General features: G+C 41.0%; 3 protein-coding genes across 5 annotated transcripts; all 3 read left to right on the forward strand.

The window, feature by feature from the left end:
- The first annotated feature begins 2663 nt into the window (after nucleotides 1–2663).
- Nucleotides 2664–7510, forward strand: LOC115742159 (agmatine deiminase). 2 transcript variants are annotated; one of them, XM_030676286.2, is made up of 10 exons: nucleotides 2664–2860; nucleotides 3004–3117; nucleotides 3225–3314; nucleotides 3397–3472; nucleotides 3944–3999; nucleotides 4366–4444; nucleotides 5327–5461; nucleotides 6289–6521; nucleotides 6999–7157; nucleotides 7387–7510. In XM_030676286.2, the coding sequence occupies exons 1-10, from the start codon at nucleotides 2780–2782 to the stop codon at nucleotides 7477–7479; spliced, it is 1116 nt and encodes a 371-aa protein (XP_030532146.2). In that variant the 5' UTR covers nucleotides 2664–2779; the 3' UTR covers nucleotides 7480–7510. The 2 variants fall into 2 exon arrangements, with proteins under 2 accessions (XP_030532146.2, XP_030532153.2); XM_030676293.2 differs by having other exon boundaries at nucleotides 2715–2852.
- A 1654-nt stretch (nucleotides 7511–9164) lies between these two features.
- Nucleotides 9165–14096, forward strand: LOC115743753 (serine/threonine-protein kinase 16). The gene is made up of 6 exons (XM_030678690.2): nucleotides 9165–9798; nucleotides 10327–10469; nucleotides 10842–10985; nucleotides 12149–12334; nucleotides 12940–13064; nucleotides 13705–14096. Exons 1-6 carry the CDS (start codon nucleotides 9585–9587, stop codon nucleotides 13928–13930), a joined length of 1038 nt encoding a protein of 345 aa, XP_030534550.1. The 5' UTR covers nucleotides 9165–9584; the 3' UTR covers nucleotides 13931–14096.
- A 5105-nt stretch (nucleotides 14097–19201) lies between these two features.
- Nucleotides 19202–20654, forward strand: LOC115743794 (protein SOB FIVE-LIKE 1). 2 transcript variants are annotated; one of them, XM_030678765.2, is made up of 2 exons: nucleotides 19202–19504; nucleotides 19897–20654. In XM_030678765.2, the coding sequence occupies exons 1-2, from the start codon at nucleotides 19466–19468 to the stop codon at nucleotides 20335–20337; spliced, it is 480 nt and encodes a 159-aa protein (XP_030534625.1). In that variant the 5' UTR covers nucleotides 19202–19465; the 3' UTR covers nucleotides 20338–20654. The 2 variants fall into 2 exon arrangements, with proteins under 2 accessions (XP_030534625.1, XP_030534634.1); XM_030678774.2 differs by lacking the exon at nucleotides 19202–19504 and adding an exon at nucleotides 19515–19774.
- Nucleotides 20655–21495: the final 841 nt, after the last annotated feature.

The following is a 21495-nucleotide window of genomic DNA, read 5'->3' on the forward strand; positions in this document are numbered from 1 at the left end:
CTCATTTTATCAAATAAAGATTTCAAATGGATTTTATTTCAATTAAGCGCCGGAAATGTCTAAATTGTTTCGAGGGATAATGACATAAATAATCCCTGAATTTTGATTTAACGTGCATTACGATTTTCGAACTTTAAATTTGTTTAATATAGTCCTCGAACTTTAACTTAATGTTAAATATGATCTCCGAACTTTTAGTTTATTCAATGTGGTCTTTAGATTTTTGTTACATGTTCAATGTAGTCCATAAATTATATGAAAATATTCAATGTAATTCTTCCATTGATTTAAGACTAGGGACAATAATGAACATTTTCATATGGTCTAGGGACTAAATCGAACATATACTAAAAGTTCGGGAACTATATTAAACAAGTCAAAATTTTAGGGACCATATTGCACATTGGGCTTAAGTTCATGGACTACATTGAACAAATTAAAAGTCCATGGACCACATTACATATTAGGTCAAAATTCATGGATTATTCGTGTCATTTTCCCTTGTTTTAAAGAAAGGCCTAATTGAAGGGCATTTTCGCCATTTACTCTTTTAATTTTTTTCCTTTTATGTTTTTGTTTTTTCCTTTTCTTATATGTTTTTTTATTTTTCTTTTTCCCCACCCCTCGCCTACCCAGGCCATCACCTTCTGCAAGACCTCCTCCCTCCTCGAGAACTCCATCAGCGACACCTCTGCGTCTTTGCCCCCGTCGACGAGTGCGCCAACGGTGCCTACGCCGGCCTCCCCACCATTGCCGCCAACAAGCCCATCCTTTGCCTCATCTAGGAGCAGATCGCCATCCTCCACACGGGTGGCTCTGACGAGCATTCCGACGCCGCCTCCCTCATCTCCCTCACCAGGGACAACGACGGCTTCGGCAAGTTCATCCTCGAGGAAGGCGGCGTCGGCCCCCTCCTACGGCTCCTTAAGGAGGGCAAGTCCGAGGGCCAGGAGAAAGTCGCGCGCCATCGGCCTTCTCGGCCACGACCCCCAAGAGTGTCGAGCACATGTTCCATGCCGACGTCTGTCAAGTGTTCGCCAAAATCCTCAAGGAGGGACCCATGAAGGTCCAGGCCATCACTGCCTGGGCCGTCTCCGAGCTCGCCGCCCACTAACCTAAGTGCCGGGACCTCTTCGTCCCTCAGAACATCATTCGCAGCCTCGTCAGCCACCTCGCTTTTGAGACCATCCAGGAGCACAGCAAGGACTCCATGTCATTGCTCTGTGAAGAGAGTTCTACATGTGTTTGGTGGCCACAGAAGTTAGCTAAAAAAAACGGTGTGTAAACGAAGAATTCAAACATAACTTTAGTTCCTTTAGATGGTTGAAGAAAATATGGATACATATGTAACGAAGGGAATTGGCCTTGAGTGTGGCGATGGTATACTTGCACTGTGGAGGCAGGTGAAACAGTCTAATGCTGTCAAGTCCGGCATACACTGTGCAAGTGCGTACAGCTGCTCCGACTTCGTGAAGTTTTTCGTCGCCACTGTGGCCTTCTTCCCAAAGCGATCGTGGCACGTCGTTCAAGTTTTCTAGAGAAGCTGCATGGACCGGTTTGGGTCGGTGACATTCTCGACATCGAACCATATCAGATTGTGGCAGAGGATGGGCTCGTTGGCGGCGATGGGGAGAGGCCGAGGTAGGTGTTGTCGGCGCAGTCGGCGGCGGGGGCGGAGAAGCGGAGGAGCCTAGACGTTGCCCGTGGAGTTCTCGAGGAGGGAGGAGGTCTTGCGAAAGGCAATGGCCTGGGGAGGGGAGCGAAGGGGAGGGGAAAAGGGAAAAAAGATAAACATAACTGAGAAGGAAAAACCAAAAACACAAAAAGAAAAGAAATCAAAATAGTAAAGGGCGACAATGCCCTTCGATTAGTCCCTTTTTTGAAATAATTTAAGCACTTCGAGCCCTTATTTAAAACAAAATCCACTTCAAGTCCTTATCTGAGAAAATGAGAGCACTCCGAGCCCTTTATTTAAATTTTTCCTCAATATCATCAAAATTTTAAAAAGTTGTCACCAAAGTTTCGGGAGACGAAGGCCGTCCATTCAAATCCGATTGATTGTGTAAAATCCTCCAAGCGCAAACGAGTCGGGATTGCATTTTCAAATAGTATGACTCTTATGCTCGTGCCACTTAAATTATTGAAAGATCTCGCCAAATAAATGGCCCTACTTGTTCGACCAAAAAAAATAAAAATGACCCTACTTGTATTCAATTTGTTAAACATGCCTACATGATGAGGAAATATTAGGCATTCAAAGATTGAGCAAATCACGAACACAACAAACGTACTAGAAATTGCAATACTTCCTTATATGGTCCATTAGCAAAGGAGAGGGGCATTTTTATTTAGACTTGGTTAGAATAACAGTTTTTGGATGATTACAATAATAAATAATAACAGCATGTTGTGAAGTATAAATTTTAAAAAAGAATTAATCCTATAATAATTTATAATATATTTTTTTTAGCACAAAATAAACTGTTAGTTTAATAGTCAGCCAGAGGTTTTTATATAATCAATTTCCTTTTTATTTTGCAAAATCCTTTTTATCAAAAATAAAGAAAAAAAGGTCGGGCAAGCCACGTCAGCGCAGCACGCCCTTAACTAAGATCCAAGAAGAAGGTGGGACCCTCCACTCCCACTCCCCACTCTGTGTGGGTGGAGCCTGTCTTGTCCGAGACCGAAACCTGTCGACCCGAAGACCCATAAATAGTGGCCGTGACGACCCACTTCGAACTGCAAGCAGAAGAGAGAGAGAGAGAGAGAGAGAGACGCCATGAAAGGGACGCCAGCTTCTCACGGATACCGCATGCTGGCGGAGTGGGAGCGCCACTCGCGGTGCTGGATCGGTTGGCCTGTAAACCCTTCATCTCTCTTCGTCGTCTCGGGGAATCGGAAATCCTCGCGACCCTCTTGTCTTTTCCCCTTAAATTTCTTTTTTTTTTCTTTTTGCCGGCGACCGATGGGTCGGTGAATGGCGTGTGACTCTGCTCCTCGCAGGAACGCCCGGACAACTGGAGAGACAACGCGGTCCACGCTCAGCGCCTTTTTGCCAGGGTCGCCGCCGCGATATCCGAGTTCGAGCCCGTCACCGTTTGCGCGAGTGCCTCTCAGGTTTGGTTCCGCGTTTTCTCGACGATTGAAGTTGACGTTTCTTGGCGTGTGGGTTTTCCTGTGGTTCGCTTTTTGGGTTTTAATATCACGGGTGTCTGTGTGCTTAGTGGGAGAATGCGCGGAAAATGTTGCCGGAGAATGTCAGGGTCATTGAGCTGAGTATGAACGATTCCTGGTTAAGGGACACTGGACCGACTGTGAGTGTCTATGAATAACCCCTCGAGTCTCTTTTTAGAGGTGTCGATGTCCTGATGCTTTTCATGGTGTTGGCCATTGTAGTTTGTGGTGAGGGACGGATCTCCCGGTTGCGAGCGGAAGATAGCTGGGATCGATTGGAATTTCAACAGCTATGGAGGTAACTTGGCTTTTTTTAAAGAGTTTATCTCTGTGAGGATGGGTTGTTATTGTGACAACTGATGTCATGTTTGCTCGTGTCTTGATATCTCAAGTTTGAAAAGAAGAAGATAGTGGGAGAACCATGTTCTAACTGACACGAAAAATTGGATCGATTCTGCTGTTACTGTAATTTTATCACGGATTGGAGAAAAAGATATGTTCTTTGCTCTGAGAAAGTGCTCATACTTAAATCAATTCCAGACGTTTCCTTCCCTTTTAGCCTCCCTAGGTAATAGCGACAAAGCCAGTTGCAAATTGATAAAAAGTCACCGTTCATTACAAATAGTTATTTTCCCTTACAGGACAGAGTCAGCACTCCATGCTCTGACAGATAACCTGCAGATATAAAGATTTTATTATCTTAGGATATGACCAGTCAGTTTAAGTATGCTTTCTCTCTCTAAAATGTCACTATCCCCCTTGAGTATAGGTATTGAGGAAGGTTGCTATCAAGATTGGAGTCTTGACATTCTTAATGCTAGGAAGGTATGTATGGCTACATCAAACAGTGTGAAGCGTCTCTCTTTTGTTTTGTGATTTCTGCTAGTTAAGTAGTTATTGTCCTTTTTTATACTTTTTTCTTCCTTTGCTCTTTTGGGTTTGGATCCCAAAGCTGTTAGCTGACAGATTTGCAACATTGTCCCACTCAATTGCATGCATTGCCACATAAAGAGGATAAAAATGGACAAGGTGCAATTAGCAGTTACCACCAATTAAAGGCAGATTTTTGCTAATATAGAGCAGCATTGTGCTTTGTATTTTGCTACATCAGTCTCATTTATGTTTCATGTCCTGTATCCAGTGTTCCCTCTTAGTCAAATGTGGATTAATTACCTCAAAATCTTCTGTCAGATTCTTGAAATTGAGGAGACTCCAAGGTTTTCACATGAAATGATTCTTGAAGGTGGAAGCATCCACGTTGATGGAGAAGGTATTATCCACATGCTGGTTAGTCAGCAATTTATTAACACTCTAGAAGTGAAGATATTTGACTCTTAGATATTAGTCGCAACGCACACATATGCAGACAGGTATTATACTTGAATGCGTAATTTGTGCTCGCACTCTGTTTTTTCAATTTTTTTAGTGGATACATGGAGGAGATCCTTTGCCAAATTTGACTTCTTCCTTCCATGTGCACTGTCATCATTCATCATTCGGTTTGATCCAGCCTGGCTCACTGCAGTGTAGTTTTCTCAATGATAATAACCAGATAATATCAGGAACAAGGAAAGCTAAAACAGGGGGTTTGTTTCTGTTTGAATCCACATGTTTTTGGTGAGTCAAAGTGCTTTGGACGCATTGAAGAGTGCATGACAAGAAAGTCTGCGGTGTCATCCCACGTTAATCTTATCAGATATTTCCATGGCATCATCGTCGTACAGGTTTTTCCAAATTAGCTCTCTTGGTAATTTTTTGAGTTGTAGAGGAAATCGCTCTCCATCTTTGTTATTAAGATGTCCCTCTAGATGCTTAGGAAATTCTAGTTGCAATTCAGCTCCATCTGAACTATCATGAACAGTTCAATTGAGCCTGGGAAATTAGCTCACATTCAGACTGCTATCTCCGCCTGTAATTCCTGGGGTCCATTAGGGTTGAAAGCTTTTTGCAGCTCTTGCAGATCCACTTCAACTTGCTCTAGAATTTTATCAGAGGCGCTGCAGAGTAAATTTACTCTTCCTAATACATTTATCAATGATTCTGAAAGGCACTGTTTTCTTTTGGTCCTGCTGCAGTCTCAACCACTCTGATTTCTTGCTATCTGAATGCTTCACCTATTGGCCCATGTTATTTCATTGCCGTTTTTCTTCAGATACTTGTCTTACCACCGAAGAATGCCTCCTGAACAAGAACAGGAACCCGCATTTAAACAGAGAACAAATCGAGGATGAACTCAAGGCATATCTTGGTGTCAAGAAGATCATATGGCTGCCTCGTGGATTATATGGTACACTTTTTATTAGTTGGCAATTATATCATGAAGCTGAAATCAAAATCTGGGGATTTCATCTTCTAATTTTCTTCAAACTCTTGTATATTTGTTTTATACTATAACTCAGAGCATCTCAATGTCTCCCAGCATACTTGTGCTTGTATCCAAAACATAACAGACTTCCTCTTAAGGTAAGATGATGAGGTAGTTTCAGGTGTTGTTATCCACCACTCACGTAGTGACGCGGGAAACTATTCTCACAATCTAGGGAATCTTCCAGCTCCCCGCTGATATTGTTGTAGCCTTTTCACAAGACCGTACATGAATAAAAAAACACGCATCTATTTAGTAGATACTGGGGAAAAAACCACTAAAAATCCTGAATTATGCCAACTGTACCCTAAATTTTTTTTTGTGACACCAAAAATCCCAAACTTTTACTCATGTGACACATTTATCCCAAACTTTTTCTTGTGACATTGAAAACCCTAAACTTATACCCCGTGCGACATATTTACCCCAAAATATTTTTTTGTGACATAAAAAATCTCAGACTTATATTCGTGTGACACATTTACCTCAATATTTTGAGGTAAATGTGTCACACGAATACAAGTTTGGAGTTTTTAGTGTCACAACAAAAAGTTTGGGGTAAATGTGTCACACGAACATAAGTTTGGGGTAAATGTGTCACATGCGTACAAGTTTAGGGTTTTTTGTGTCACAAATAAAAATTTGGGGTAAATGTGTCACAGCGGGCATAGTTTAGGGTTTTTGGTGGCTTTTTCCCTAGATACTGTGCTTTTCCTTATGTTTTTAAATGATTAATGAGCTTTCTGCAGGTGATGATGATACAAATGGCCATATTGATAATATGTGCTGTTTTGTGAAGCCTAGTGTGGTTTTACTCTCGTGGACCAATGATGAAACAGATCCTCAATACGAACGATCTGTGGAAGCATTTCAGGTTCTCTCTAATGCAACTGATGCCGCTGGTCGGAAATTGCAGATAATTAAACTCCATGTACCTGATCCTCTTTATGCGACAGATGAAGAGGCTGCTGGATTGACGCAGGCAAGCATTTTAGAGTTTTAGATAGGTGCTTATGTATGTACTTCCTTTTAACATAGTATTGGATCAGTCACCAGAGTGATGAAAAGCATGGTTATATTCTCACGCTCCTTTTCTGTGGATCTGTTTTAGCTTAAGGAGACACTGACTTTTTGGAACTTGGACGTGTGCAAGCTTTCCAATGTCTCAGCTTTCTGCATAGATCTTTTGATTTAATTAGGATGCAGCTTTCTTCTTCCCCTTGAAATTTTGATGGTGTCTTCATTTTTGGCCCAAAATAGCTGTCTATAGTGTTGATGAAAACGCGTCATCCATCCGGTGACTCAGCTTTCTGCATAGATCTTTTGATTTAATTAGGATGCAGCTTTCTTCTTCCCCTTGAAATTTTGATGGTGTCTTCATTTTTGGCCCAAAATAGCTGTCTATATTGTTGATGAAAACGCGTCATCCATCCGGTGATTGTCCTATAATTTATGACAGGGTGATGATGCAGTACCAAGACCGTCGGGTAGAAGACTTGCTGCTTCATATGTGAACTTCTATATTGCTAATCAAGCAGTTATTGTACCTCAATTTGGGGATCAGAAGTGGGATAATGAAGCAGCTCGAGTCCTGGGTGATGCTTTCCCAGATCATCGGGTATGTAACACTACCTAGTCGGTTTAGTCTTCTCTCGATTCATTTTACAACTTACTCAGTGTTGTACTTGGTCTGTTACACTGTGAAGCACACTTACAAATGAAAACACGAGCGCAAGGGCACAAAACATGATCATTTCACGTATCTGATTGTCACCTTTTCTTTTCTTTCCTTTTTTCCCTTTTTTTTTGGTCTTTCGAAGATACTGACAAATTGATGCTTGCATCAGGTGGTGACAATTGAGGGTGCTAGGGAAATTGTATTAGGTGGTGGAAATATTCACTGCATCACGCAACAGCAGCCAGCGACTGTTGCCGAGTAACACGATTCATGGCCGATTGCCAAATATATGGCAAAAACTCATTATAATGCTTGCGGACCTCTGTGAAGCTCCCAAACCACACGAGAAGTTCATCCACCTAAATTATCACTGCCAAATATTTTCTGATACGTGAGTGCTGATTCCACGAGTGCTGCTTCTTGTGTGCCCTATGATGGCCCCTGTATTTTGGATTCGATTCTGACATTGGGATACGTATGTACCATCATTAGCTCCGTCAAAGTAAACATCATAAGACCTTCTTCTTCGTGAAGAACATTCAACAGTGAAGTGATAAGCTATTTGACAGTATTATTCTGGTCATTTGTTGATTTTTCTAACTAGTTTGAGCTCATTATCAAGCGCAGCATGAGTCCCCTGATGTAACGGTCGGTCAGGGGTCATTAACTGAGACAAATTTAGGGTATGTTTTGTGGAAAACTTACATTTGCAAAATATTTTACTGAAAACGATCGGTTGTATAACTTATAAAAGTGAATTAATGAAAAATATTTTCATCGTACATGATAATGTTTAGGCATAAATTGTTATCAATGATAAAAAAGGAAGTTGTTGATTAATTATTTCAGCGATATGATCAATCTTTTTGGAAATATATATTTCGAATGATTGAATCTTTGGCATAGACAAAAGGAGATGATATTAGGAAAAAGTATTATGTATAGATTTTAGAAATCATTTAACTTTGAAATCTTATGATATTTGAAATTGCCATTCGTAAAAAATCTTTACTTAATAATCTCCAAATATCGAATGATGATGGAAAATCGGGAGAAGTGTCAAAAAAGTCCTAAATTTATTGCATTGATGCCAATTAAGTCCTAAAATTTTATTGGTATCAATTCAATCATAAACCTTTTGCATTGGTGTCAATTCAATCTTAAATACTTTGTATTTATGCCAATTGAGTTAATTCGGCCAATTTTGGCAGAAAATTGCAAGCGGAGACAACGATTGTCTTACGTGACATCGCCGGTGCTGACTTAGACATTTTTTCATACTATTCTAATATTTTAAATAATTTTATAAGCATTTTTTGGTTTTTTAAAAAATATTTTAAAATATTAAAAAATTATTCGCGTTAACACCAACCGTGCCACGTAAAGCAATTGACGTCCACGCCAGCGATTTTAGGCTAAAATTGATTGAATTGACTCAATTAGCATAAATACAAAATAGTTAGGACTAAATTGGCACTAATGCAAAAGGTTTATGATTGAATTGGCACCAATAAAAATTTTAGGACTGAATTGACATAAAAAAAAAAGTTTAGGACTGAATTGACACTAATATAATAGGTTTAAAACTTTTTTAAGACTTTTCCCTAGAAAATCTGAAAATTCTTAAAATAGTGGTCGCAAAACATAGAGATCTGAGCGTGTACATATTGCATACAATTTTTATCAGAATGTTATTACATGCAATTACGAGGTTGCAAAAGATCTTTAACGTTGTATAAGACGAAATCGAGGGGAACTTGTAACGGCAAAAGGGCCGAGGTTGATTCCCCGCGAAGCGAGCAACGTAGGCGAACTCTTTCGTTTTGCACACTCCCTGATTTGATGCTCGCCACTCGCCCACAATATATACACAACCGACAAGTCAACGCCCATCTCGCCACTGACTGAACGAGTGAAGCTCCATGTAATGTGTGACCGACCATAAGCTATAGAAACCCATGTGGTCGATTGTAATTTTGCAGGGGATCCCGGACGTGATGCTCGCGAAGGAAAACGAGAGATCAGAGCAATTTAGCAAGCCCAAAAATATATAATCACGAAACACACACAGACGCAGAATTGCAACAGATCAACCCCCCCTTTCGCTCTCCGTCTCTCTCTCGCTTGCAAGTCATTGACGCGAAGAAGCCTTGAAGGAGACGCAGAGCGAGACAGAGAGATAGAGAGAGCCCACGAGATTTCAAGATCCCCAATTCATTTCTATTGAATGGTGAAACAGTAGGAATGAGAAATTAGCAATCTTGAAATCGTTTCACAGAGAGAGGGTGAGAAAAGAAAAAAGGGGGGAATTTTTTTTTTTCCTTTCTTTCTTTCTACGTGCTTGAAGAACGAGAGGAGTTTGTACAGATGGGGTGTACATTTTCTGGGTTGAACGCGCTATACGACGCCGTGAATGGGGGAGGGGACGTCTGGATCAACGAGAACAGGTTCAGGATCTTGAGGCAGCTCGGGGAAGGTGGGTTCGCGTTCGTGTATCTGGTCAAGGAGGTGGTCAACGATTCCTCCTCTGTCTCCGGTGGAGGTCTGGCCAAGAAAGTGAAGGACCCTTCTCATCTTTCAGGTCCCAATTTATTCCTTTCGATTGAATTTTGCAGCTGTGTGTTTGTACTATCAGATCTTGTTGGCGCCCCCTTTTCGTTCTGTATTTGGAATTCCTGATCTGGGTGCTTTTGTCTAGTGATTTGACTGCTTGGTTGTGATTCTCATGAACTGGCTATTGATCCAATCGAAAGACTCAATTGCGATTTGGACTCGATGTGAGTCCAGCTTGGAAGATGTTTGCATTTTTTTGGGGTACTTTCTGGTGTCTTAAAAGAAGCATTAGGAGCCCCCGTTATGTGTCTAATCTGGTTCCTAGATGGTGTTGGTAGGTTTTGCTTGTTTATGTTTGAGGAGTCCTGCCATCTAGCTTTCACGGAAGTCTCTTTGAGTTGGATACTTTGGTGTCTGCATTGGTTTTTGTTAGATTTTAGCAAGAAATTCAGGAGTGGCTTTTTTGTTTTTTCGCCTGTTTTAACTTTGCTGAAATTCATTCTGGATCTTAATATTTCTGCATTGTAGTTCTGTTGTTAATTTCGTTTCTATGCAGATGATGGCACTTACGCAATGAAAAAAGTTCTCATTCAGAATGGTGAACAGTTGGAATTGGTGAGGGAAGAGATTCGTGTTTCATCTCTGTTTAGTCACCCCAATCTGCTTCCCCTTCTGGATCACGCCATCATTGCTGTTAAGGTAATTACCAAGTGATTGACCTTTGGTATCATTCTGCATAGATCGCCTGTCAGCATGTTATCACGTAGATGACCGTTACTTTGTTGATACAAACAGAATAATCATTCACTTAGTGGCTTTAGTAATGTTGTCGTGGGTGCTTCTCTTGCATTTTCAACAACTAATCTTTTTCTGAACCAAATAGTGTCACCATCTTCTTCCCTTTGCTGAAATATGTTTCCAGCTTTTTTTGAGTCCTTTTTTTGCTTGCATCATCTTCATAAGATGATAAATGGTTTCTGACTAACATACTTGGAGGCTGGAATCTTTCCTGTTCTTGTTACATATGATTTGAGCGAGTGGTTATGATATTGATAAAGATCTACTTTCTAGACTGCACAAGAAGGATCTTGGAACCATGAAGCATATTTGTTATTTCCAGTTCATCTGGATGGAACTTTATTTGATAATGCCAAAGCTATGAAAGCAAAAAAAGAGTTCTTTTCAACCGCTGATGTCCTCCAAATATTCCGACAGGTAAACAACGATTTTCCAATTTATTTTTTTCTTTCTTGTTCACGCAATGTAGGTGCTTGATATACAGATGTTTCCCTGTGACATGCCATTGCTTATTCACGTCTGAACCACTTCTTGCTCGTTCACATTACATAGTAACACAATACAATCTGTTCTTTTAATACTATCTTGAATTTTACTAACTAGAAAATCACGGCAGCTATTAACATATATTAAAAGAGTGAATTGTGTTTATAGTAGAAGTGCTGCTTGAGTTGATGCCATGTCACTTGGTTGGATTTCTTTTTCGAGACTTTATAAAGTAATTTATTAGAACATAGAAAGAAACAAAGAAAAGGAAAGCATCACAAGACTATGAGAAGTCAGAGCAAGATGTCCAAAGCTGAATAAAAGAGTACTGCACAGAAGCAACCGACGATTCTAAACCCTCAAACAATCTTTTGTTGAATTCCTTGCAAATGCACCACAGTAGGCAAACTTGTTGAGCACTCCATGAATTCATAGAATTTGAGCCTCCTCGATAAGCATTTGAACAGCTAAAAAGCTGGATGGCATGACTTGGCATAACCCATGCCACCTTAGATGAGCTAAGTACATGAGTCCAAGGCTTAAGAGCAAAGTCGCAATGAAGAAAGAGACGATCAATGGATTTCCCTGAATACTTACACATGCAGCACGAATCCGTGAGAATGAAATCCGGTTTCTCTGAGATTTCCAATAGTTAGAATCTTATCCCAAGCTACTGTCCAATAAAACAGAGAGATACTATAAGGCATAAGGAGCCGACAGATTGCTTTAGAGGGGAATGAGCGAGGGGATAAAGCCCTAAGATAGAGTAACATGATTTAACACTGAAATTCTTGTTATTAGCTGGGTGCCACATCATCTTGTCAACGCCCAAAACCAACAATTTTGAACAAATAAGAATATCTGATACGAGTTAATCAAATAAAGCTGCCAACCTTAAAAGTTCCTGATGAGACAGGATTTCAGCGAATCTAACCACCCTCTCGATGTCACTCGGTTGGATTAAGAGCAGTAGCAAATGCTCCAATTCCGTGTCATTTTTCTTGTTAATATCTTGGTATGTTGACATTACAAGTTGAGCACAATGTGTTGAGAGTGTATTAGGAGCTGTTGGACTAAGCAAGTAGGTGATACAGCTTTGTGCAGGACTTAAACATATGCACAGTTTGGAGCCACCTTATGCACATAATGATGTGAAACCTGGTAATGTCCTCATAACGCATAGGAAGGGACAACCTCCTCTTGCAATATTGATGGATTTTGGAAGCGCTCGGCCTGCAAGGAGGCAAATTCGCTCTCGTTCAGAGGCACTGCAGTTACAGGTGCTTGTTTATCCTATACCTGTGTGGATGCGTGTGCGTGCATGTGGGGGGTGTCTATAACTTTTTGTCTGTAGTTTGGTTGAGGAAAAAATCTCTTGCATTTTTTGTACATCAATAACTCTTGGTCTGTGCCAATGAGGCGTTGGCTGAGTTGGTGAGATCTATGGGCCTTAGACAGTTAAACCGATGAGGTCCCGGGTTCGAATCTCCCCGGCCGAGTCTTGGGGGACTTAACTAGTGGCATTGGCACTCATACCTCCACTACCCCGAGGAATAGTCCATTGCACATGGGAAACCTCGGTTACCAAAAAAAAAAAAAAAACTCTTGGTCTGTCTTTCGTCTATGTCATAGTACCATTATGTGGAATATTTTATTGGGTGTTGTGGGCTTCATCAATTTGGATGATGTATGTTCTTTTCAGTTGGCTTTTCCAAGTGTTATCAAATAAAGCTTGTGTAAAGTGAAAATTTTAGTATGAGGCTAGCCTATCCTCTGCCATATAAAATGTTATCCATGTGAACTAAAGAAGCCCGGTTCATCTCTTGCTGAGTGATTGCACTTTGTATTGCTTTCTTATGTTGGTCCATGGCTTGCCATTGTACAGGAGTGGGCTTCTGAACATTGTTCAGCACCTTTCCGGGCACCTGAGTTATGGGACTGCCCGAGCCAGGCAGACATTGATGAGAGAACTGATATATGGTCTTTAGGATGTACGCTGTACGCAATAATGTAAGTAATTATCCTCATGCGTCGTTTCTGTTCATCTCACTCTTGCCTTGGGAGAACTTAAATGCTCTTGTTTGCATATGCGTTCACAAACCTATTGGATCTGATAATGCAATTTTTTGCTTGGGCATTTACCTATACGTATGTCATATTTATGTATACATACATGTGTGTGTATTTTCTTCTCAAAAGACAAGTACAGTCAAAAAACTCAAAACATCATGTGATTTTGTTGTTTACAAGTACTCCAACTTCTTTCTTGCCTATCTGTTCGAGCCCTATACTTGTTTATCTGGTAGGCGACTAGTTTGACTTGCCAGTCTTGTTGGTTTTCTGTAATGACTAGTCTAGACTGAAATCAAATGGGAGTGCAATTAGTTTGCTAGCAGGACCTAAGCCTGTTTCTTTTATCTGAGTTAATCAGGCATATAAAGGATATTTGGTTAGACGACAACCAACTCTTGCACATTCAATGCTATGCCGGAAATTTGACTGGAACATTTGATTCCCATGTGGGCTATGCATGTAGTTATCCCTACAAAGAATCTTTCCAGTAAAACCAAAGGCTTGAGTCTGTGGTGTTGTGGCCATTATTTACTACTAGTTTTCTCATCCTTGTTCTCACTCTTCTTTCCCCCAAAAGGTTTGGTGTATCTCCATTTGAGTATGCCCTTGGAGAATCCGGAGGAAGCCTACAATTAGCGATAGTCAATGCGCAGGTGAAGTGGCCGGCTGGACCCAATCCTCCATATCCAGAAGCGCTCCACCAGTTCGTGACGTGGATGCTTCAGCCGCAGGTCGCGATCCGTCCGCACATTGATGATGTCATAATTCACGTCGACAAGTTGATCTCAAAGTTCTCTCACTGAGCTCTTGTAGGATGAGAACGATGTGGGAGTAGCGCTAGTCCTAGAGAATGGTCATTTAAAGAGAGTCCGTATATCTATCTCCTATTTTGCCTCTCTTATCCTCTTCTGTGATTGTCCATGAAAGCAGTTTTAACAGTTCGTTATAAAATATTTCACTAAGGTAAAAGTTTGTCGGTTCTTGTATCTGTAGTGTTCATCAGCTAATGCATTTGTTGAATGGTCTTTGCCGCGCTCTTCTGAATTCTTTCGGTGAACATTCCGAGTTTTGACGACTCTTACTATGTACAGACAATACTAGTCGTGGTTGCTGACCCTACTGCATGATCGTTGCCATAATTTCTGTTGCCCTAGTTGACATTGATAATAAGATTTCAGCATTCGTCTGTCTTATATTTCGTGGTTCGTCGTTCGTCGTGGTATTGCTTTTCGAGCAATTCCTTAATTTCGGCATTCAACTCTTTGTTGAACCTGCATTAGGTGGAAATGTGGGTGAAATTTGACCGACGTTTGCAGTGCATCTAATAGAGGAGTGTTTTCATTTAGTATTGCTCCTTGATAAGATGAACATAGAAATGTCATTACAATGCTAGACATGGAGGCTAATCCTTTGGGATAAATTTATGACGCCTCTATTCAATGTATCCAACGAGATGGTGTCTATTAGGGGTGTCAATGGGCTGGGTCTTGGCCCGGCCCGAGCTGGCTCGAAACAGAACAGTACCAAGCTCAACCCGGCCCGACTCGAGGTGGGTTGGATTTTGGTCTGATTCTTTTTTTTTTCTTTTTTGGAATCAAAATCAATTAACAAACCCATCAAATGAAAGAATATATAAAGAAAAAATAAAAATGAATTAAATTAAAAAGAAAACATTGGTGTTAAAAAAGTCATGGTGACAGGCCGGCTCATCTAGTGCGGGCTTTTTTGACACCCCTAGTGTCTATACTGTACACAATAAGAGAATTTTGTGTGATGTTATATTCGACATTTTTCAAAATTCCTCGGAAAAATTGTTCAAAAAGCCCTAAATCTATTGTACAACAGTCAATTCACTTCCAAATCTTTTGATTGTGTCAAATTTAGCTTAAACCTTTTGACATTTAGGGGAAAATTGTCAAAAAAGTCTTAAATCTTTCACACTTTTGTCAATTGAGTATTAAACCTTTTTAAGTTTGTTGATTTAGTTAGAAACCTTTTCACTTTTAGCCAATTAACTCCTATTTGCTGGAAATCTTGTTGGTGATAATTTTTAATTTTTTTTTTTTTTTTTCGTTGCTAGCTTCAAGGCCGGTGACCCCGACCAGATTAAGGCATGCAAGGGTTGGTAAGGGCGGGCAAGGGCCACGATGGCGACAGCTATAACCAATCGCCTTCGGTAGTGAGGGCTTCGCGGCCCTCACCCGGGGGCCGACGACCCCGTTGGTCCTTGCCCAAGGGTAGGCGACCCTTGTTGGCTCTAATCCAATGGAGGTTGTTGACCTTGAAGCTAGCAAACAGAAAAATGAAAAAAAAAAAAAAATCGATTTTTAAAAATAAAAATGTTAAAAAAATTAGTAAAAATTGTCTACATCAATGTCACCGGTGCCACGTAAGACGTCCGGCGTCCATGTGAGCAAATTTTGACAAAAGGTAAAAAGGTTTAGGACCCAATCGATAAACTTAAAATGTTTAGGATTGAATTGGCAAAAGTGTGAAATATTTAAAACTTTTTTAAAAATTTTCGTCAATTTAGTCTTAAACCTTTTGACGATTTGTCAATACGACCATTCGGGCTAATCATCCAAATAATAGGTTTAGGACTAAATTGACAAATCTTCACAAAGTTTATGACTAAGTTGGCACAATCGAAAAAATTTAAGACTAGATTGGCAAATCGTCAAAAGGTTTAGGACAAAATTGACACAATTAAATGGTTTAAAACCGAAGTAACCGTCCTAGAACAAATTCAAGACTTTTTGGGACAATTATCCTGAAGAACCTAAGTTAAAGAACCTTTCATAATGTAGCGTGTCTGCACAGTCCTAGGCCTATACAAAAGGAAGCCACTCACTGTTTGCTCTCTTCCCATTGCTTACCAGTTTAGGATTAGATTAACAAATCATCAAAATATTTAAGTCTCAATTGACATAATTAAAATATTGAAGATCGAATTGACCTCCGTACACAATAGGTTTAAGACTTTTTTAGACAATTATCATTATGTCCTTAGCGTCAAATGTTTTTGTCACTTCCCTTGCACACGTGCATTAAGCTCTTGGAATAAAGAAAACCTTGGGATTGGTATGATTTTGGACCTTAGTCCAAATAAATAAAGAAGAAGCTGCATTGGTCATGGAGCCCAATTGCTGCAAGCCAGCTCATAATAAGGAAAACAGGGCAAAGCGAATCTCAAGCCCCACCCAAAAGTCAAAAAGATTCATCATGGGACTCTCACAAACCCCACGAGCATGCGTGACTCAATTCTTGAAACATCTCTGGATAAACTAGGTTTAACACATGCATGCACACATGGAGACATCCTTAAAGCAGGTAAACCGAAGGTCCAAAGTGAAGGAACAACCGGATCTTGCTGCTTTGAAAAACTGTGTCCTCTTCCCAGATTTTCATAACCCATTCTCACGTGCATGAGCAAAGCCTTTTGACCAAGTGACGAATTCTCTTCCCTAGCCCTAGCTAGTTAATCAATCCTTATGTTAATCAAGATCGGACCGGTCTAAAACGGGCATATCGGTCATACCCGTTTCCATCTCGTGAAAGGGAAGTCAGGTTCAGCGACCGTCGCATACGTCCGAGCTTTTGAAAACTTTGCGACTAGTGCTAAGAGAAAAGAAGAATACAAGATGTGTCCCTACAACAAGGACATGGCAGCAAGAATTCATCCCCATGGGGCCTAACTTGTCTACAAATTGTGACAGGAGATCAGAGGCGGGGAACAGCCAGAATCGTGCCCACTAAAGTGGGAACAGTGTGTGGCCATGCCTATTGGATGCGTTCTTTGATGTTTTCTTTGTCTTTTGTTTCTCTTTCTCTGTGGTTTGATTTAGCATTTGAGGTGATGCTCCTTTCTGTTCCATTATTAGCTCATCTTGTTAAGCATGTTAGGGTAACAGTATGCCACGTTTCATGTGACGACTCCGACATCGCGAAGCAAACAGATGGTCCGGCGTTAGGGTCCATCGGTTTCACAGACATAAAAAGTAATGGGCCGGACAACTATCCCCTCTCCCTTGGGTATATGGCGGGAATGCAACGATGAATCCTTCGACAAGGAAACACAACGTAAACCAAAATGATTTCTTGATAATGGTCCCTCGTCGTGTCGATTGAGTACATGCATGACCGTTGAGGCCGTGTGGTAAACAATCAAACAGTTCAAATTAAAACGGACATTTCGATGAGAATTTACCCGAATCTTCTCGAAAACTTGAAAGGTTACTGACTAATTGCAGCAGATACATGTAAAGAACTTGTGACACTATATAAGAGCAAATCTCTCTAGAGGGGAAACTCATTTAGTTAGGGGTGAGTGATGGCCTTAGGGCAGAACGGAGAACCGGAAAATCGCATCCGTAAAAAACAGGGTAGGTTTTAAGTTTTAAGATATGCATGGTAAATTTCAGGTTTCAAAAATTAGAGAATCGATTTCGACGGTTGCAAGACCAAGTCTTTATATTTTTCTTGTTTTATACGTTCGCGCGATCCTACGGTATTCCACAACATCCGATGACGAGCGTGTAATCCGAAACCATTAGTGTGAGCTTCCATTTTCGATAATATTTATGACCGAGACTTTTACTTTGTTAATATTTCATATTGTTCGTGTGTCTAAATATGAGTTATGGTTAGTAGATTGTAATAGCAAATGATGGTCGTTAGATGTAATAATTCATTGCAATCGTTCAATTAAGAATATAGGTGAAACTTGGATAAATCCTAAAATCGATCCTGGAAGCTGTGACAGGATAAGTTCTAAGTTTTAAGATATGCATGGTGGGTTTCAAATTTCAAAAATTAGGTAACCGGTTACACGCTACACTTATTGGTGTTTAAAAAACGTGATTCGGATAATGATGAAGTGCAGTAAATTCAAGAGGTTATCTGTCCGATCACTGTAACTTGACACATCACCACCGGTGAGTACGTCATCCATCGCCACGTGACAAAAACTTATAGGGGGGATCATTAAAACTTGGTCAGATCATTACGCGGCTTTGGCATTGGAACAGACGAGAGAGACGAGTGCTGCCAAAGATTTAATACCTCTCCATCCCCCGCCCTAGAACACTCTAGTGCCCTCAAGTTTCCACCAGGAATCCACAAAGGGTCTTGTAAGTTCATTGCTCATCGACTGTGAAGAATCGAGAGATGTGACTTTCTTTTAATTTTGGTCGCAGAAGATCCTCTAGATAGAGAAGGGGGATTTTTTGCAGTTCCCTACTGATTTCCTGCTAGTTTATGAAGAGGGGGGGAGGGGTGCCCTTTTGTTTCCTTAGCTAGTATCAGGGTGGTTGTCATTCTTTATAGCACGATTGATGGCAATTTTCGGCCTCGAGGGCCGGTAGGGGATATCGGGATTGGTTTGCACAACCTTGTGCGATAATGGCGAGTGCATGTTTAAACAAGCGGATCGCACCAGATATCGAATAAGAATCCGTCACGTGGCTTTGCTCGACCAATAAACAAGCTTTTGTATATATGGCATTATTCTTTAGAAGGGGTTTTGTATTTTTGTGGTTGCCAATCACAGCACCTGTGCAACTCTTTGGCTTGCCCTTCTTGTTTTTACATATCTGTGACTTGTCTGAATTAGGTCAAAGGGGATTTCTGTCCCAGGAAAAGTCCTCAACTCCCCATGTTGGAAAAATCCTGTTTTTCACAAAGAATGTAGGTATAATAAAGACATGAACCTGCTTTCGGAGGAGACAGAGCCCCCAACAAAATTAGAGGGAGACAGAAAAATCAGGAGTAGACATACCATTTTGACAACTTCCTCCACAATGCCCAATCTACAGAACCTAAAGCTCCAGTTGGAGTTATCTTCTTGCTTCTTTGGCACTATTAGCTGGGGAGGAAAAAACAAAAGAGCTTGGTCCGCATTTGTTTTTCAATGCCGGGACAGAAGAATTTAAATGAGGCAGTGAAAGAGGTCTTCCTATTTACACCATTTAAAAGCTAGAGCCTTTACATATATTCTCCATGTAGTTTGTAAGGCTCAGTTCATCACCTGGCCTTTTGCATTTAAGACTGCCCTTCTTTATTAATGACAGATTGCAGAGCAGTAAATAAAGGTTGTATCTTCACTTGTGAAGCCCCATGAACCCAGTGAACAACCCATGTCCTTTCAAATTCAAGAAGCTCTCTTTTTCATTTTCTTTTTGATGCCTCGAGAGAGAGAAGAGAGAGAGAGAGAGATGAAAATTCTGTCTTTGGCTGCTTCTCTAGCTGTCATCTTCTGATTGCAGTGAGAGAAAATTTAAGGGGTATCGAGTTGCCAGGTGGGGCGTTGGATTGTCCGTGCAGGGGGCCATTAAAACCAAATGTGGTTCCAAGTAGCTTTCAAGATTTCCATGAGATGCGTATGTTTTGCTCTTTTTGTGTAGGAAAAATCTTTTCTTGAGTCAGAGGAAAATAGCATAACGCCAGTGGTTGTGTTTCACAGGTTTCCCAAACGCACACACAAAGCCAAAGAAAATCTCCTATTTAAGAACCCTAGCTCTCTCTCTCCCTTTGTCTACTTGCTTCTATCAATAGCTCCAACTTGTGTTCTCTTGCCTTCAGTTAATGAAGGAGGGGCCTTTCGGAGTCAGAAAAGCAGTAGCCTGCTGAGACCAGATCGTTTCCCTCAGGTGTCTAAATGCTTACAAAGCGAAAAAGGCCAAGGCTTTCTATTTAAGAACCCTAGCTAGAGTTCTGTTATATCCCACTCGGTTCTGATCTGGGTCTCTCTTTCTTACTTCCTTCTCTCGAGGCAATGGAGTCTTCGCCCCAAGCGTTTGAAGGTTCGGAGGAATGTCTGAGCAGCGAGTCTGGGTGGACGATGTATATCGGGTCTCCAATGCAAGAAGATGATGAAGGCGCTGGCGACGAAAAAGGCACTACTCATAATGAAGATGATGATGATGAACGAGATGGAGGTGATAAAGGTGATAAAGATGGCGGCGATGGTGAAGCTGAGAGCGATGATTCAATGGCCTCCGACGCATCTTCACGTCCGAGTTATAGAGGATGCGTCGCCACCAAAAATGGCGGGTCGTGTGCTGCTAAAAAGGGCAAGTCCAAGAATGGTCACAAGGAGGAAGACGACGACGACGACGACGACGATGATCTCAAGCAAAGAGCTGATGGCACTAATCCTTCTCCCAGTAAAGGCAAGGTGAGCAAGAGCTTGAGGATGAAGAAAAGGAAGTAAATACATGTGTTTTCTTTGGTTCTGCACTAGAAATCATCGTAGCTTTTTGGGGATGAAGAGGAGAAAATGTTTCTTTCTTTCTCACTGATATGAGATAGGGGGTTCTTAGCTAATTGTCAATGGGGATATGCCTTTTTTGCTCCTTTCTTGAATCTTAAGTAGTGTAAGAGCTCGATCCAAAGTTGTATGATGTTGTTGAAAGGTACGAAAAGATTGCAAATATCTAAAGAAAGAGCTTCCGTAATGTCCAACTTTATAAAAGCGCATCGTGCAGCACGGCGTCTGGATTATCGATGCAAGCATTTGCAACTGTATTCGCATGGTGTCGAATAAATATATATGCGCCGGATGAGAGAAGCTGTAGACTATGCGCCGGATGAGAGAAGCTGTAGACTAAGTCGATCAATGGTTCGATCAGAAACGCGAGATCTGTGCTGAGGATTCATGGGAAACTAAAGAGATGTTCTTAGGACATAGCAAACCACTGGCTCTTTCAATCGCATGTGAAGCTGCTTGATTGAGGGTTCATGTCGGACCCCGAGTTTATTGGAAACAGATGCATCATGAGCTTACTTTGTGCAGTCCATGAAGCAGTTCGCAATTTATACCTTGTCCTCAGATCACGAGCGCATGTTCGCGCGGAGCCAATGCTCCAGGACCGGAGGGGCCATAGGCTGTCGCAAAGTGAAAATGCACACATTCAAGACAATCCGCTGAAGCAAAAGACATGAATGGAACATGGAAAATTGATTCACATGTCTCAAACATCGTTCTCCTTAGGAATGAGCAATTTCAGGCCTACCCATCTGATTGGCTCCTTAACTTTTGGAACCTGAAACAAATTCTACATGCCCTGAAACCTGGAAAGTTTCCACCCGTTCAATTCTCCGATTCTCGGTTCTATCCTAAAATCATGCTCACCACTAATTCTCCTTTAGCAGCAATAAACCGAGCGAGATAGCTGCATCAGCACATGAATGAAATCTGTCCAACTTGGTATGAGAGATCTCTTTTACCGGCAAGTTCATCAGCAAGAAGAAAGTCCAAAGGGACCAAATAGTTAAATCAATGCACGAGGAGCATCGAAGCACGAAACCATGTGCGATAAAAAGAACAGGGTTAGTGCGAAACTAGTTCTCACATGAATAGGTCGACAAA

This window comes from Rhodamnia argentea, chromosome 6, assembly GCF_020921035.1.
Source record: "Rhodamnia argentea isolate NSW1041297 chromosome 6, ASM2092103v1, whole genome shotgun sequence".
NCBI classification, from domain to species: domain Eukaryota; kingdom Viridiplantae; phylum Streptophyta; class Magnoliopsida; order Myrtales; family Myrtaceae; genus Rhodamnia; species Rhodamnia argentea.

Coding starts and splice junctions, on each gene's coding strand:
- LOC115742159 (XM_030676286.2), top strand. CDS start 2,780: ATGAAAGGGACGCCAGCTTCTCACGGATACCGCATGCTGGCGGAGTGG. Junction 6,522..6,998: donor AGGCTGCTGGATTGACGCAG/GCAAGCATTTTA, acceptor AATTTATGACAG/GGTGATGATGCAGTACCAAG. Junction 7,158..7,386: donor ATGCTTTCCCAGATCATCGG/GTATGTAACACT, acceptor TGCTTGCATCAG/GTGGTGACAATTGAGGGTGC.
- LOC115743753 (XM_030678690.2), top strand. CDS start 9,585: ATGGGGTGTACATTTTCTGGGTTGAACGCGCTATACGACGCCGTGAAT. Junction 10,470..10,841: donor ACGCCATCATTGCTGTTAAG/GTAATTACCAAG, acceptor TCTACTTTCTAG/ACTGCACAAGAAGGATCTTG. Junction 10,986..12,148: donor TCCTCCAAATATTCCGACAG/GTAAACAACGAT, acceptor TAGGTGATACAG/CTTTGTGCAGGACTTAAACA.
- LOC115743794 (XM_030678765.2), top strand. CDS start 19,466: ATGTGGTTCCAAGTAGCTTTCAAGATTTCCATGAGATGC. Junction 19,505..19,896: donor TCAAGATTTCCATGAGATGC/GTATGTTTTGCT, acceptor CCTTCTCTCGAG/GCAATGGAGTCTTCGCCCCA.